This window comes from Mus caroli, chromosome 8, assembly GCF_900094665.2.
Source record: "Mus caroli chromosome 8, CAROLI_EIJ_v1.1, whole genome shotgun sequence".
In the NCBI taxonomy this organism is placed as follows: Eukaryota; Metazoa; Chordata; class Mammalia; order Rodentia; family Muridae; genus Mus; species Mus caroli.
The window spans coordinates 7,944,450-7,961,414 of record NC_034577.1 but is presented as its reverse complement, the minus strand read 5'-3'; the positions used below and the strand labels follow the sequence as shown (position 1 = coordinate 7,961,414).

General features: G+C 50.8%; 2 protein-coding genes across 8 annotated transcripts in view; one reads left to right on the top strand and one right to left on the bottom strand.

Annotated features, from left to right (window-relative positions):
* The window catches only part of Cars2 (cysteinyl-tRNA synthetase 2, mitochondrial), a 43,814-nt gene extending 43,590 nt beyond the window's left edge, over window positions 1-224 (top strand). For all 3 annotated transcript variants that reach the window (XM_029480565.1, XM_021169842.1, XM_021169841.1), the window contains exon 15: window positions 30-224. In XM_029480565.1, the coding sequence (XP_029336425.1) occupies window positions 30-107 (78 nt within the window). In that variant the 3' untranslated portion in view covers window positions 108-224. The remainder of the gene's footprint in view (window positions 1-29) is intronic.
* A 660-nt stretch (window positions 225-884) lies between these two features.
* Naxd (NAD(P)HX dehydratase) lies at window positions 885-16,575 on the bottom strand. Of its 5 annotated transcripts, none has more exons than XM_021169858.1 (10): window positions 16,461-16,575; window positions 11,585-11,738; window positions 9,542-9,587; window positions 8,973-9,061; window positions 7,716-7,824; window positions 5,036-5,086; window positions 4,851-4,955; window positions 4,046-4,166; window positions 2,168-2,288; window positions 885-1,279 (listed from the first exon to the last, which is right to left on the bottom strand). In XM_021169858.1, exons 1-10 carry the CDS (start codon window positions 16,498-16,500, stop codon window positions 1,129-1,131), a joined length of 987 nt encoding a protein of 328 aa, XP_021025517.1. In that variant the 5' UTR covers window positions 16,501-16,575; the 3' UTR covers window positions 885-1,128. The 5 variants fall into 5 exon arrangements, with proteins under 5 accessions (XP_021025517.1, XP_021025518.1, XP_021025516.1 ...); XM_021169859.2 differs by having other exon boundaries at window positions 11,671-11,738; window positions 16,461-16,539; XM_021169857.2 differs by having other exon boundaries at window positions 16,347-16,515.
* Window positions 16,576-16,965: the final 390 nt, after the last annotated feature.

Below are 16,965 nucleotides of genomic sequence, written 5' to 3'. Positions count from 1 at the left end.
TGATGCCTACCCAAAGCCTTCTCCTTCAGGACAGAGGCAGTGCGACCTCCACATGGGAACTGCTGGATCCAAGGACAAGACACCAGAAACCTGGGGACCGAGGATGAGGTGGCTGCATCCCATGCACTGCCAGACCCTGGCCTTCTGCTCTTTTGTGATGAAAACTTTATATTAAAGTGCCAATTGTGGCTGTTTAGCCAATAGTAAAGTGAGCCTATGCTGCCCGCTGGTGTGTATTTGGAACAGCCTGGAAGATTAACTGTGTACCACTGATGGCCACATTTGCAACATTCCCTTCAGTAAATTCATGTCTGTTCAGGAGACATTCCTGGACATGGTTAGCTGGCCCTTAGACAAGGGGAGCCAGAGAGCAGACCCCCACTAACTAGGCATGCAGCTGGCAGGCCACTCTCTGGAGGGAGGCTCAGCAGGCAGAGCGAGGGCCATAGTGCGCAGCAGTGAACACAGTAGACCTGCAGAATCTGGGCACTCCCTGCCACACTCAAATGCCAGTGGCACCCAGGTTTCCTGCCCTCCCCACAGGCCTCTAACAGATCTGCTCTGCATGGCCACTGTCTGTTCTGAACTACTTCACTAAGTTAGCACTCAGTCACTCAACAGAAAACTATAGGGCCCAAGAATGCCCCGTGAGCCTTAGTTAAAAACCAAACCCTGCACTCCCCAGCCACATGAAGACTGGAGCCCTGTGAGGGGCGACTGTGTAGTAACAGAAGACTGGAGCCCTGTGAGGGGCGACTGTGTAGTAACAGAAGACTGGAGCCCTGTGAGGGTTGACTGTCTAGTATTGGAAGCATGGAACCCTGTGTGAGGGGTGACTAGTAATGAAAAGGCACGAGAAGCAGAGAACAACCACAAACTCCAAATTTCCTGTCTCAGAGCAAGCCCAGATCCAGTTGGGCTGCTGGGAATTTTATTCTCATTTTCTTTTCAGCTATTTCTGAGAAGCCAAGAAACCCTTGAAAGACCAGATTAGTGTCGGGGTTGACATCTCAACTCTACATTAGTGAGAATAGATGGTTAGGTCGTAAAGCCTCTGTTCCAAGTGCTGCTGAGCCCAAGGCTAGGCAAGTGGAGGATTCCGTCTGTGTCACTCCAGTCTGCACAGGTTCAGGTCGTGAAGAGCCTGCTGAAGGCAGTTCCTACCTCTGTGATCATGTCAGTAGTGGTTGTAGAGCGCCCGTACTTCTGGAAGGCCTGACGGTTACACTCCCTTGTGAGTGTGCAGGCGCCCCAGGCAGCCACCAGGAGTGGGCTGGAGCTGTAAGATAAGAGCACAATCAAAGGCTTTCTCGCTGTAGGCCACAGTAAGGGCCCTGGGCTCTTGGTTTTCGCCCCATTTCTACCTTCAGCTCCCAAATAGCAACCTCAAGCCAGCTGAGGCTTCTGAGAGGCCACTTTTCTGCAGCTGCACACTGGCACGCCCCGAACATCCTCACCGAGCCTGGGATAAGACGCCGTGGCAGAGTAGGCCTAAGAAGCACTAGGAGGCCCTGGGTCCCATTCCTGCAGATGGGTTGGAACCCAATAGAGGGTTTCTCTAGGTGTGTGGTACCTGCTGGTGGTGCAGGCTTTAATGGTGCTCACTGGTTTTCTTGGAAGGTGGCAGAATGCACACTCCATTTTGGGCCACAGGACAAACTAGAACGGCCTCTGCACCACTGCCCTGCATATGTGAGTGAAGGTCAAGGCCACCTGAGATACCCTGTCTGCACCAGTGTATCCTGTGAGGTCCCGGGAGCTGCACATCTCATACCTAGCATGTGTGGCTATAATGGTCCATAGGACAGGTCAGAGGTGTGGGGCTGCCTGTGAGCTTAGCATCCTGCTGTCCCACAGACTCACAGCTGTGAGGACGAGTGTTCAGGAGGGCCATTCCTCTAGCTTGCATACTCTCTACCCTCAGTTGATAGAAGCCCCTGTTGAACTCCCCCACAATGGTGTCAATCAACCATGCTGCTTGGATTAGCACCAATGCCACACCCTCAACTGGTTTATTTTGGGTCTGGCGGGTATGTGTGGAAGCTCCTGTGGGCAGGGAGCCTTGGCTTCAGACGTCTCCCATGGACCACTGGTAGTTCACCAGGGATATTAAAGAGATCCAACACATGAATAGTATCAAAGCAGGACAGACAAAGGTGTGCCATACCCATTTGTTTTCTCTGGTCCAGCACGGAGTGCCCAGTGTACCATGACACCCAGGGAGCCTGACAGGAGGTCGCCTTGCCCGCCACACCTGCGACTGCTGCCTTCTTGGTTACACACAAGCACTACAAAGAGCACAAACCATGAGCGAGCTGCCCCTCCCTGCTTGTTCCAAGGAGGAACTATACCTCACAGCCTATGGAGCTTGAGCCCCTGAGACAAGCAGCCCAAATGCCATCCCACAACATGCCATCTCACAACAGGCCTCCAAAGTGCCCACAGCAGCATCCCTCAGCACCCCACATGGACACCCCCGACAACCACTATCTGCCTGTGCACATGAAAATGTTTCCTTGGGAAATGTCTTGAGAACCTGGTGCCACATCTGAATGTGCTGGGATCAGGAGAGCCTCACTGCTGGAGTCTGGGCGCCCTGAGGACATTCTGTGCATCCCGTCCCAGCTCAGGGCGGATATTCATAGTTCATATGCATGACCACTGTACCTAGCTTGGGGTTTTGGATTTTTTAAAGATTTATTTCATTTATATGAGCACAGTGTTGCTGTCTTCAGACACACCAGTAAAGGGTATTGGGTCTCATTACAGATGGTTGTAAGCCACCATGAAGTTGCTGGGAATTGAACTCTGAACCACTGAAAGTGCTCTTAATGTTCATATCTGCTGAGCCTATCCCTTGGGCTTCTAAGAAATCTAATTTCAGGTCTCTGTCAACAACTACATCTTGCTAACAGCTATTTATTACACTGAATAGCATGATGACAGGCCTGGCGGTCTCTGAGAGTGAGTGCAGGGCAGCAGGGTCACTAGGAACAGGCACACCCCTCCCTGCGCCCACTCTGCTCCTGGCTGAGTGCCCCCTTAAGCTCCTGGGGAAGGCAGCTGGCATTCCCAGTCCATGTCAGCTCTGAGAGTTCCTTCACTTCCCAGTTAAGACAAAACACAGCAGCCGGGTGGTGGTGGCACACACCTTTAATCCTAGCACTTGGAGGCAGAGGCAGGTGAATTTCTGAGTTCCAGGCCAGCCTGGTCTACAATGTGAGTTCCAGGACAGCCGGGGCTATACAGAGAAACCCTGTCTCGAGAAAAAAAAAAAAAAGCCAAAGACAAAACACAGCAAAAGACCCAATGACTGTTGTTATGTGTGATTTTATTATGTGGGTGCCTGGGTGAGAGAGAGGTGACAGGCTGGGGTAGTAACCTAGGACTATGCAGAATCTCTGGCTCAAACCTGCTTCCAAAAATATGGGTTTCTTTGTTTGTTTGCTTGCTTGTTTTTGTTTGTTTGTTCTTAGAAGACAGGATCCCTCTATGTAGTTCTGGTTGTCATGTAGTTCTGGTTGTCCTAGAACTCACTATGTAGACCAGACTGGGCTCACACAGAGATCTGCTTGCCTCTGCTTCATGAGGGCAATGATTAAGGGTGTGTTTGTGGGGCTGGAGAGATGGCTCAGTGGTTAAGAGCACCGACTGCTCTTCCAAAGGTCCTGAGTTCAAGTCCCAGCAACCACATGGTGGCTCACAACCATCCGTAATGAAACACCCTCTTCTGGTGCATCTAAACACAGCTACAGTGTACTTAGATATAATAATAAATAAATATTAAAAAAAAAAAAAGGGTGTGTTTGTGTGTGTGTGTGTGTGTGTGTTTCACACATATGCATGAGTGAAAGCATGACAATACCTGCTAGCCTAGAACATGTCCTGTGGTCACCACAGCCCAGAGTAAACCTTTAGGAGTGAACACAGAAGGACTTGAAAGTTGTGGCTGTCAAGTCCATGTATATCATCACCATGTGAACGGAGGAGAGGTTTCCAGACTCACACCACCACGGCCTGAGTGACATGCAGAGTCCTCACTCACCCTGCTGGCCATTGGAGATCAGGTCCTGTTCTCCTTTCTGGACCACTGTGATGTTCCCCAGGGCCTGGCTGAGCTTCAGTGTGGAGCCCCTGAGATCATTGCTGTCCATAGGACTACTGAGCTATAACACAAGACAACAACCACAGAAAATCAAGTCCTCCGGGACACACGGGGCTCACTGGTGGCAAGGTGAGCGAGTAGCCATCCTGTCCATCAAGAATCTCAGATGCTCATAGGCACAGGAATTGGGCACTGGTTACGGGCTAAGGTGGGTAGAGAGTGGCCAGGACATCACTGGCACCAAGCCCTCAAAGAGATCGGTACCAGACTTACTCTAGAGCTGTTCTCTCATCCTGGCTGGACTATACAACGCAGTCTGGATAAGGATGATGTGTGCCCCCTCCCCCAACACACACACACACACAGAGCCCAGGCTTATGAGATGCCTGCTGCTGTCAGGATTCATGGTCTCGTTCACAGTGATTTCATTCTGTCCCCACACCCCATGGAGCAGAGGCTGCAGGCTCACAGGCTCGTACTGTAGCACACAGTGAGTGCCATGGTCGGTGAACACAGCAGGCAGTCCCTGGCCCAAGCCTGCCACACCACATTCATCCAATAGAATGCACACAGGAACTACAGGAGGCACAGGAAACATGCAAGGTGGATAGCAGGCAAATATCTACAAGTCAGTCTCCCTGCAGACACAGGCCATGGCCTGAGCCGGGCACAGCTCTCAGCCCACTTCACCCCAGGTCAGGGCAAGAGGCTTCTGTCCCTTCTCCCCTGAGGCCCATGGACTCACCACAGCTTCCCAGAGTCTGCTGAACTCCACGTGGTTGGGGGTGAGAATGGCCTTGTGGTAACCGTGGATGAGGGCTGGCTGCTGAGCAACGAGCCACAGGCCGTCCTGTGCAGAACAAGGATGCACCTTCACCGGCGGGCCTCACAGACCCTGTGAGACTGTGGGAGATGAGAGGCCACACTCACCGCATCAATGACCACAGGGATGTCCCTGGCCTTGGTTGATTCCAAAATGCCCTGTAGACAAGAGACAAGCTGAACAGTGTGGAGGGCAAGAAGGCCTTGTGCAGACAGAAGTGCTGGAGAAGCCGGAAAAGTTAAACACAGCCTACGACCTCTGATGGACCGAGGTGCTCAGCTGCTCCTCGTGGAATGCTGGGAATGATGGAGTTTACAACCTGGTGACCCTTTGCTGCCTGCTGAGCCAGGCTCTGCCCATGTCTCCCTCCTGGGATTTATGCTTTATTTACCCCAGATCCTTCCCCTAGATCCTGAGTAGTGCTGCTAGGCCAGAAACACATCGTTATGACATCACTTGTGCATTACAACAGCCTAAGTGACTTCTGTGTTATCTCAGGACACAGACCATGCTGACACCACAGGCATTATGTTTACCTCAATCTCCATAGACCTTAAACCTTGGGCACCATCTTTGAGTCCACAGTACCCATTCTTGTGTAAGGAGACAGGTGCACTTTGCAAGAATCTCGGTGTAAGCATGTCTTAAATTGTTGTGCACCAGGACTGACTTATCTGAATTCTGTTTTCCAGAATTGTGCTGTGCTTAAATGGTTAAAGCCTGGTTCAGGTCTGTACTGGCTAGTTTTGTGTCAACTTGACACGGGCTGGAGTTATCACAGAGAAAGGAGCTTCAGTTGGGGAAATGCCTCCATGAGATCCAGCTGTGGGGCATTTTCTCAATTAGTGATCACAGGGGAGAGGCCCCTTGTGGGTGGGACCATCTCTGGTGTGGCACTGACATCACTGGCCTGGTAGTCTACTACTGGGCTGGCAGTCTTGGGTCCTATAAGAAAGCAGGCTGAGCAAGGCAGGGGAGGCAAGCCAGTAAGGAACATCCCTCCATGGCCTCTGCATCAGCTCCTGCTTCCTGACCTGCTTGAGTTCCAGTCCTGACTTCCTTGGTGATGAACAGCAGTATGGAAGCATAAGGTGAATAAACCCTTTCCTCCCCAACTTGCTTCTTGGTCATGATGTTTTGTCCAGGAATAGAAACCCTGACTAAGACAGGCTCTAAGAAGTCTTGGCCCAGCAGCAGTTACCAGAATTGAGCTGATCTGAGTCTGCCTGGTTCAGCCCTGACACTGAGCGTCTCCCTGCCTACTGTAAAGCCTACAGGAGCCTCCCACACAACTGCATCCCTGCATGAGGAGGCAAAAGAGCAGACAGTGCTTCTGGGTTACAGGAAAATGCTCCACAGGCTTGCCTACTGCCAATCTTATGGAGGCATTTTCTCAATTCAAGCCCCCTCCTTTCTGATGACTCTAGCTTGTGGTGTCAAGTTGACATAAAACTCCCAGCACACTGAGAAATGTGCCTGGGTAAGAAGCATACATTATGTCCGGCAATGGCCCAAGTTCAAAAGACTCCTAAACAAGGTCCGGGCCCATGAGCCTCAGAGAAGCCCATTTCCTTCCTTAACAAAGATCTGCCTGGTTTGCTGTGACTCTGGCTTTACTGTTAACCCACAGGGTGCTGCAATTCAGATCTTAGGTCCATTTCTGATTTCATGGTCTTTGGCAACGTGACACCAGGGTCTCTTCTAGTTTTTCCCGATACAGCAGAGTAGCAGCCCAGCTAACACTTAAGACACTGGAAAGGCTTGCCACAGTGAGCCATGCTTCTCTCAGAAGGATGAGCCACGGCTCCCAGGAGCAGAGCTCTGTGAAGGTGTGTGTGTGAACATAAAACACCACTCAAAGACACAGCCTAACAGTAAGTACACGGCTCTGAGATAGCTATTAAAAGTTATTTAGAAGTGAGAGATACATGCCTACCCCAGGTTAAGTGCCTCTAGGACCCACAGAGTAAGCTGCAGAAGAGACAGGGTGTGGCGAGAGCACTCCAGATAACTTAGGTCTAAACCAGCTTGTGAACGAGCTTATTGTGAATGCAGCAGTCCTGGGGAGCTGTATTAAATGGTGCAACAGTCCTGGGGAGCCGTAGTAAATGGTGCAGCAGTAGGAGGTTGAGAACTGCTGATCTACAGGGTCAGCTCCCACAGCCCCAGCCTCTTCTGCAAATCAAGAGACTGATCCTAAGACTGGAGAAGGTACAGGCGCTGCCAGAGCCAGAGAGCCAGAGAGAGCCAGAGAGAGCCAGAGAGAGCCGGTGCCGGAGCCGTCACTTAGGACACTGGATTCCACCCGAGTGATGACTGATGTGGGAAGGAAGAGACACCTGACACCCTGCAATATGAACTCCAGACGCAACAACATGCCGCCCAGTCACAACTGTACAGAATCCGTTCCTCTCATGAAACTGACAGATGCAGAGACCACCAGGAGCCCTGGCAAGCAGGTTTACACTAGAAGAGACACAGACCAGCTGCAAGTCTGCCCAGACCTCAGGTTTAATGACCTCCATGAAGCCAGGCAGGGAATGCCATGCAACCTGCGCTTTCTGCAGCTGCTCACTAGAGACCTCCAGAGTGAGGAGACCCATCGGCTCTGCCCTGTTCAGTAAGCCCCATACCACTTCCTGGTGGCCTCCCTTCCCTCTGCCCCTCAGCTCAACTCCATCTGCTTTCCAAAGACCAACAACAGCATGCACTAGGCCTCAAGAACCAAAGAATGCTCTCGCCTCACTGTTATGTGTGAGGGCGAGTGCTTGGCAGGACACCACTTACCCTGACATTGTTGAGAAGAAGGTCGTCCCTACCTAGGCCAGGTCCCACGACAAGGGCATGCAGCCTAGGAAGCCATTTCTCCACCTCCTCAACAGCATTGGAACTGTCACTAACAAAAAAAAAAGGCAGAATGGTTTTCTCTAGGCTTTAAGTTGTTTACTTGAAACCACGTTGTGAGTATACTAGGGACTGAACCCAGGACCCTGAACACGTAGGGAAGTGCCGTACATCTCAGCTCTAAACCCTTTTATTGTGAAAATAATGTAGGTGTACAGTGAATGTGTACACTAGTACCGAACCTTTCCCTGGCCACCGCTCATGAGAACATCCCACAAACTCATATTCCGGAATACCACAAGAGGTCAGGGCTGGCCCAGCACCAGTGACTCACGTGCAGACTGTTGGCTGAGTGGCTGACCCCGGCCCACCCTTTCCTGCCCCAGGATGCGTCTGGCCTTTGCATCTCCTGCATGGATGGGCTTACTCTTGCTTTAGCTTTTTAAGCCTGCATTACTTCATTAAATATTTTCCCCTGCATGTATGTCTGTACACTACACATGTACCCAGTACCCGTAGAGGTCAGAAGAGGGCATCAGAGCCCCTGAGCTGCCGTGTGGATGCTTGGAATAGACCCTGGCTTGTCTGCAGGAGCAGAGCGTGCTCACTGCTGAGCCACTTTATTTTTATTGTGATTAAAGTGGGACAGAAAAGAACACGACCCTGAGCTTCCTTAGGTGTGTGCGTCTCAGTGCTTGGTGGCACTGCCCAGGGAGACGTGGGCCCCATCATCAATGAAGCTCTGAGGAGCCCCTGGGACACACACTGCTCTGCACAGAGCCACCCACCAAACCCTACAGAGCCCAAGTATTGTGAGCAAGTGCCTCAGGTGACCTTGCCCACACAGGCCCCAAATGACGCTGAGACAGAGTCCCCACACACAGCAGGGCATCCGCTGCCTCTCAAGCCCTCGGTCTCTCCTCCAGCCTTCTTGCCATCTTATGCTGATGCGAAACAGTGACTCACTATGGCTTGCTTTTGGTTTGTGGTGCTGGGGATCAAACCTCCACTTCATGAGCTACATCCTAAACCTTTTAGACGTTTCTTTCGAGATAGGGTTGTTGTCCAAGTTGGCCTCCAACTTGCAAGCCTCTGGCCTGAGCCCTACGGAGCTGGGGTGACAGGTGTGTGTCACGAAGCCCAGCAGACACAGGAGTGTGGCAGTGCTGCCGCAGGGAAAGACACCCGTTCTGCACTCACAGGACTGGGTGGACGATCAGCTCTGGGCTGTAGGACTTGATCACTGGCGCAGCCTCCCTGGCACAGAACACGTGGGTCAAATCTGCACCCTGAGAAGTGAGAGGTGGACTCAGAGAAGGCCATGTTCACCAGGCACACACACGCACACACACACACACACACACACGGTAAATTGTTCATAGATAACTAAAGCAAATGTTTCGTGATATAAATTCAGTAACATTGGTGTGCACTTATGTATGATGGTGTGTTCTGGACATGTATGGTATATATACACATTTAGGTGTGTATACCCAGAGGCATTAGGTATGCTGCTTCCTCATTCTCTGCTGTATTCCCGAGACAGCGTCTCTCACTGAGCGTGGAGCTGGGCTGGTGGCCAGTAAACTCCAGGCTCCTCCTGTCTCAGCACTCGGGTTGCCATGTTTCTGGTAGGTGGTAGGATGTGAACGCAGACCCTCCTGCCTGTGTTTTATGTGTTCTTACATGCAAAGCCAATTCCCCAAGCCCCTAAACAACCCAAATTTTAACCAGAGAAACCCCAGTGAAAGACTCTGAGGTAAACCTACCACTTTCAAGGCTGAGATTCCTGCAAAATATGGTGCTCCTGTGTACCTAAAATGGAGACACTAGGGTCAGAACCTCAGCGAAGCAAGCACATTTGCCAGTAATATGTTACCAATACAAGCAGATAAGAACTATATGTCAACACATATGAGTTATCAACAAGTGAGAGAAACTCTAGCTCAAAACACAAACTCAACACGGAGGAGATAACTCGGTAAATGTCCACACATGAGCAGAATTAGAGAGGTGTCACATGCCGACTGTGATCGATTCTCAACCCTGGCTTGCGTAACTGTGGTGCCGTACCAAGCACAGAGAAGAGCTAGCTGGCTAAGGGCTTTTGTCAGGGAGAAGATGGAGATGACTACCATCAGGGCAGTCAGCAGACACCAGCTCCTTGGAGTGGGACACTCTGCCTTCCCTGAGTGACACAAGCAGAAACCACGAAGGGCCACTGGCCACACCAGCCACTGCTGCACCCTGCTGTGTGGTTCCTAGCATCCTGCTGATGCTCTGATGGCATGTGGCAATCTCTAAGCACAGCAGGCATCTTGGGCACGGTGCTCAAATACAGAGTCACCGTGCTCATTGCTGCTGTTATGTCCTCTTCCCCCAGTGAAACAAGCCAGGGACAGATGCTGAGCACCACAACCCGAGGCTGTTCTCCACATGGGACCTGCTCTTCCACAGCAGTGTCACAAAACTGTGCCCAAATCACCAGAGAAAGGACCACAGAGGCCCCGCCCACACTCTCACTTCTGCACAGGGACCTGCTTCATGACAAGACGCTGCAAGGCAGAGAAAGGCTCAGGCCACAGGAGCTCACAGTCCTCCAGCACACAGAAGCCACTGGGTAGAAAGGCAGCTGAGGTGGTAACAGATGCCAACAGATAAGGGGAGTGTTAAAGGTGACTAATGGACCATACCAAAAACCACACACCGAGATCTATGCTGGCGAAATGGAGGGACAGGACTTAAAGTGGAAACAAACTGGGGCACAGAAGGTGTGGGGCTCCAGATTACCACAGCTGCTGCCCATGAAGTCCACAGCTGGCCAGCCACTGCCACAGTGTATCAGGAACCCTAGGGGAGGCTCACCTGCAGCCAATGAAGCACAGGGGAAGCAGAACAAACACAACCCACAGCATACACAACTAACTTTACCACTAACAGTCCAGCTGGAAATTCTGAATCCAATTATGAACGAAAACTCAGAAGGAAATGCAGAGCCTGTGGCTGGAACCACATGGTGGCTCTGTCACCAAAGCTCTCAACAGCTGCTTCCCAGCCTGTGAGGCTTGGAGGCTCGGGAAAAGGAAGCATAGGGTGAGGCAAACAGTGAGTAGCACTGGGCGTGGTGGCTCACACCTTTAATCCCAGCATTTGGGAGGCAGAGACAGGCGGATTTCTGAGTTCGATGCCAGCCTGGTCTGCAGAGTGAGTTCCAGGACAGCCCGGGCTACACAGAGAAACCCTGTCTCAAAAAAAACAAGAAACAAGAAACAAACAAACAAAAACAAAAACACAGTGAGTAGCAAGGTCAGCCAGGGCACACCAGTAATCCCAGCATCTGGGAGGATGAGACAGGGGGAGTCCAGGTTTGCAGGCTCTCAAACAGGAACCAGGGAAGACCTGGGGCCAGAGGCAGAAGGACTCACAGACAAGGACAGGTGACAGATCCTTACATAGTAAAAAGAGAGAGAGAGAGAGAGAGAGAAGTACAGAAAAAGTATAAAAAGAGAGAAGATAAAATGGGTCTCAACAAAACATACTACAGAGCACCATACACGACTCAGAAACCTTAGAAAGCGGCCGACCGACGAGCCATCTGGGCCCCTCAGCCTTCACCTTGATCAGACAGTAATCAGTGAGAAGAACATGGCATCCTATCAGACTGCATTTGGAAACCATCACTGCACATGGGTGGACGGACAGATGGACAGAAAGAAGGATGGGGAAAGGTATGTGCACAGAGGAAGGCAGATGTAGACTGACAGGCAGGAGGGAAGGGCCTTTCTACACACGGTCTCACAGACAGCACTCACTCTTGACAGCCCCCGACTATGCCTATCCTTCCATCTTGCCCCTTGTGCTTCTTCGACGACGTCAGAGCAGGCACAATGTTTCTCACCAGCTGAAAAAGGTTCTCCATGTCCTTTGTCGCATGTGCTGTATGGAGAGACAGTGCTCTCTGTAAAACTGCAAAACAGGGAAATGAAGGCATTAGAGACCATCTAACATGCTTCCCAAAGCTGCTGACTGTATCAACTCTCGAGTTTACTACAAGTTTCTCTCTTAGTCCTTGGGGAAGTGATGATGGTCAGGACTGACAGGTTAATAGCAGCTCACTGTCCACCAAGCCTTCTGTGATGTGCCAGACAGTGTGTGTGTGTGTGTGTGTGTGCGTACACAACCCCACCAAGCCTTCTGTGATGTGCCAGACAGTGTGTGTGTGTGTGTGTGTGTGTGTGTGCGTACACAACCCCACCAAGCCTTCTGTGATGTGGCAGACAGTGTGTGTGTGTGTGCGTGCGTACACAACCCCACCAAGCTTTCTGTGATGTGCCAGACAGTGTGTGTGTGTGTGTGTGCGTACACAACCCCACCAAGCCTTCTGTGATGTGTGGGGTGGGGTGGGGGAACTGACTTCATCTTCCACAAAGTTTTATCAACCTAAAAATATGGATCATTGAACACATTCTCTTTCATTTCAATGCCAATCTTCCCTGGAAATACAAGCTCCCGTTCGCAACCTTCCAGTCAGTCAGAAGCCTGACAGCCATCCTGTTATCCCCAACTGCTTTTCCATACTCAGATACTAATTAAATAATAACTGGAAACCATCTAACATAGCACATCCTAAATCAGGTTCAAGGTGGCACTGTGGAGCCATCGCACGGCGCTGAGTTCTGTTTAATTACCTCCATTTTAATTGGCTTTTCTTGAAATGCTTCCTGCGGATGTGTGCTTTGTCTGAGTATTTACAACAGCTCAGCTGCAGGGAAAGAACCCAAAGCATATATTCTCTAGAATCATAAAGCACGTGTCTGTATGTACTATCTACACAGTACTTACGGACCCCTGAAAACGTAAACACTATTTTCCCAATTGAAGCATCCACTCAGGACAAAGTGCCTTCGGCTCCTTGGAGGAGAGTCACTTCAGACTCTTGCAGCCTGACTTTACTCCATAAAGTGTTCCACTATATTCCACTGGGGTGTGAGTGGTATATGCACATGAAGGTCAAAGGTCAACCGTGGAACTGTTCTTCAGGAGTCACCTACCTTGATTTTTCCTTTTGTGTGTGTGTAGAGGAGGGGAGTGTGCACATGTGAATCTGTGTCTATGGAGGGATGTAATGAGGGTGCACATGTGAACATGTGTGTGCACGGAGGGATGCAATAAGTGTGTACATGTGAATATGTGTGTGTATGGAGGGATGTAATGAGTGTGCACATGTGAACCTGTGTGTGTATGGAGGCATCAGGTTAACGTTGGATATTTTCCTCCGTCACTCCCCACCTCACTTTTTGAGCCAGGGTCCTTCACTGAGCCCAGGGCTGTTTGTTTTGGCTAAATTGGATGCACAGCAAGTACCAGGACCCTCCTGTCTGTGTTTTCCAGCAGCACAGTCACCACACCTATCAGCAGTTACTTTACGGACTCAGGTCCACCTTACTTTTTGAGTCAGGGTCTCTTCTTAGGACCTGGGTCTTGCTGTTTATGCTCGACTGGCTGGCCACTGAGTCCCATGGATCCAGTGTCTCCTCCCAGCACTGGGATTGCCAGCTCACAGCAATCACACCAATGCCTGACTTTCCATAGGGGTTGGAGATAGGATCCAAGTCTTCATGCTTATGTGGCACGTGCATTACAGACTGGAGTATCTCCCTGACCTCGCCAAGCACATGCACAGCCCCAAGTGTAAGGATGGCACTGCTTACCACCACCTCAACCACTTTTTATCAACTCCAAAGCCCACACAATGGGAAAACATGAGGGAACCTCTAGCAAAGAAAGGCTCCACCAGACCTGACAAGGAAGCTTCCAGTCTCAGTCCCAGGAGCCTGTCATCGAGAGCTACCTTCTGTCCTTGCTGCTCCCTCCTACCCAGACTGAGCTGCTCATTCCCCTCCTCTCCTCAGCACCTTACAAGCCACCTACATTCCCAGCCTGGCCTGTCTTCCCCAGAGGCCCTGACAGCACAAGCCCTCTCTGGGATCTCCCGGGACACACTTAGTGTCCACTGCAGTGGAAGACAGTCTGTGGCTGTCCCAGGAGCAGTGGCATCTGAGCAAACTCCTGCCCTCCACCTCCCCCCGCCCCCGTCCCCCAGCATCTGCTCACCCATCTGAGACCTGCCCACACCTGTTATAAACCCCTCTCTCCTACAAGCTCCTCCTATCACTCCGGGCAAAAGCATGCTGTCTCAGTCTTTGTGGGTGAAAACAGATGTGTCTGGCCGAATGCTTAAGATCATACTGCTCATTAACAGCTAACTCCACCCTCGTACAGATGAGGAAACAGGCTCCAGAGCTGCTAGGCGAAGCTCGCACCTTTGGGGCAAACTCCTCCATCTTTGGACCTTTAGAGTTGTTCCTTCTGTTTCAGCTAAAATCAGGAGAAACTTGCAGAGACAGCCAGGGTCACAAAGTCATTATGACTTGGACAACCAAAATAATGATTCATTAAGCATGCCTAGAAATATTTATGTTTGCCATGTTTCCATTCTGACCCCAAACTGAGCACAGCAAGAAGGGTTTGCTTCTATCATCTTCAGCCTCTGAGCTTGGACCCTCTCACTTTTCACTAAGGAGCCCAGAAACATGTAGCATCCCCTTCCTTCTTGAATACCCTAAAACTGAGCATGCTTAGAAAAGTACAGCTTAAACTAGGATGTGCCAACCCTTAGAACACATTCGATCTAGGAACAGGAAAACCCCCTCCCCCAAGTGGAATCTTCCCAGTTGTATGCAGGGAGGGGACTGCTCTGGGAATAACTGCAGCTGCGTCCTTCGGACCTGTCTCCAATCTTTATCTCCTGGCTGTGCTTTCTGACTCAGTGCTAACCAAGATGTGAATTCAATGTGTTCCATTACACCATGTTACCAAAATGCTGCTAGCTGAGGGCCAAATAACTTGTTCTTTAACCAGTGATTCACCTGACTAACCAAAAGAGCAAAAATCTCTCTCACATGGTCTCTAAAATCATTTGGGAGGAATTAAAAAAAAAACTGTCATGAAGTTATCCCAAATAAAATCCAAACCTACAACCAGCACTGCCACCCTCACCTGACTCCGCCCCAGTTCTTTGAAACAGGTGCATCTACCACAGACCACTCCTACACTTCGAGAACACTTCAGTTGTGAGGATGGAATGTTCTAAGACAAGGGGTATTTTAGGGAGTTTAATATTTAATATTTACTTATTTTAACTTGTCCGTGGCCTAACATTCTTGTAACAGGCAAACTTCCCAATTAATATCACTAAGTTAACACACCCTGTGGTATGTCTGTGGAGGGCTGTCTTGGATTTTGATTGATGTGGGACCTGACAGGAAGCAGTGCCACTCCTGAGCAGGTGGCATTGGGTGACAGAAGAAACAGAGCTACACCATGGTCTCTGCTTCAGTTCCTGCCTGACTTCCCTTAAAGATGGCTGAGACCTGGAAATACAAGTTGAAATAAACCTTTTCCCCACAGGTTGCTTTTGGTCAGGGTGATTAACATAGCAACAGACAGCAAACCAAAAGTCTGCACCCCACAGGGAGAGAATGCTAAGATTAACACCCGAGACTAACACACATTTTCCTGCTTTGCTGACACTCAACAATATGTTGCTCTGTCCCATGACGATGAATCTGTTCCACAATAGGATGCCATTGGGATACCCTGAATACACTGACGAGCCAGGCACTTTGTACCAAGACAGAGAGCTCGGTTAGTAAAAGGCTGGAGGAAAGTCGACTAGATTTTCCGACACTTTACACTGGATCAAGTTTTAGTTGGCTTACTGCCACTCCTGGTGGATTTGTCCCCTGAAGAATTAAGAGAGTACTTAAAATGTAAATACTATTGACTTTGTCGCCAAGACTATCCAGAGTCTGGAAAAGCAGGTCGAGCCTGTCTGCATTTTGTTGGCGTAAAGAAACCGTGGCTGAGGAAGACAACCATGGCTTCTGTGCGCCAAGGGCTTTAAGTTAATGTGAAGTCTAAGCCGGAGCATACGACAGCAGTCCTTATATTAAGTGTGATTCACTCTAAGCACCGTTTTCTTTTCTTTTTAGATTTATTTATTTTATTTATACAAGTACATTGTAGCTGTCTGTCCTCAGACACACACCAGAAGAGTGCATCGGACCCTATTACAGATGGTTGTGGGCCACCCTGTGGTTGCTGGAAATTGAACTCAGGACCTCTGGAAGAGGAGTCAGTGCTCTTAACCGCTGAGCCATCTCTCCAGCCCAGCACAGCCAGTTGTAAGGTCTAAAGCCCAGAACTCTACCAGGTCTTTGGCAGACATTCAGCAAGTCAATCTAGTAATGAAACCTCAGTGCGCACAAAGAAAGGCAATTACCAAGAGAAAAAACAGTCTCTAAATAAAGGGTTATTCAAAAGCCTTTCTGTAGGTGTGGCAAGTCGAGCCAGTGTGTGGACGCGATCCAGCTCAGGAAACGGCCCGCATCTCCCGCACAGGCTCCCAATAACTCGCGGGAGCGGGGCAGCCTAGTCCTCACGCAGGCCGGTCCTACCGGCTTCCCGGCGTGGGACGCGCAAGCGCCAGGCAGAAGCGATCCCGGCCGGTACCTGCGTGCAGCGGCGACCACTGGAGCGCGATCGCGGCGGAGAGCAGCGCCACCACGGCCGCCGCAGCCCCACACGCGTGAACGGCCATCCGCGGGACGCCGGGATCGATCTTACCTCCCCCGCAGGCGCGGATTGCCACACAGCGGACTCCCATGGCGGTCCAGCGCACTTCCGGGTTCCCAGGTGCCCCCGCGCGGACACCGGGCCACCGCCATTGGTCTTTTGGGCTCTGCCCGCCAGCTTCCTGCACCGCCGGAAGCGTACTGCGGGTTCGTCCCACCCCCAGGGTCAGCGTCCATCAATTACCCTCCGCTTACTCCGCTTGACCAGCGAGACACCCAGTCCGGCCTGGCCCCAGGTTAAGCGTTGTGGTAGCTTACTCACTGAAGAACCTTGGCGGTTTAGGGTCCTATTTCTTTTTTATTCTATAGCGTTCTATCCGTGAACTTTATGGTTCACGATTCCCTTGGAGGTCAGCTTCCTTGGCAGCCTGCCTGTAGCTGTGCTGCCCAACTACATGATGTCTTTGGCCCTGGTGCGTCCCACAGCTAGGTCTAAGGCCTAGCATCTCTCAAACCATTTTTTGGCCTCAGCTCCTCGAGGTCTTTGTCGTCTCAGT

Bases quoted from the DNA above. Each gene is read 5' to 3' on its own strand.
- Naxd (XM_021169857.2), bottom strand. From the start codon at position 16,500: ATGGGAGTCCGCTGTGTGGCAATCCGCGCCTGCGGGGGAGGTAAGATC. The intron at 5,087-7,715 runs GTAAGTGGTGTC...TCTTGTCTACAG, and splicing joins TTCTTCTCAACAATGTCAGG to GGCATTTTGGAATCAACCAA. The intron at 2,289-4,045 runs GTGAGTGAGGAC...TGCTCTTTGTAG, and splicing joins GATCTCCAATGGCCAGCAGG to TGCTTGTGTGTAACCAAGAA.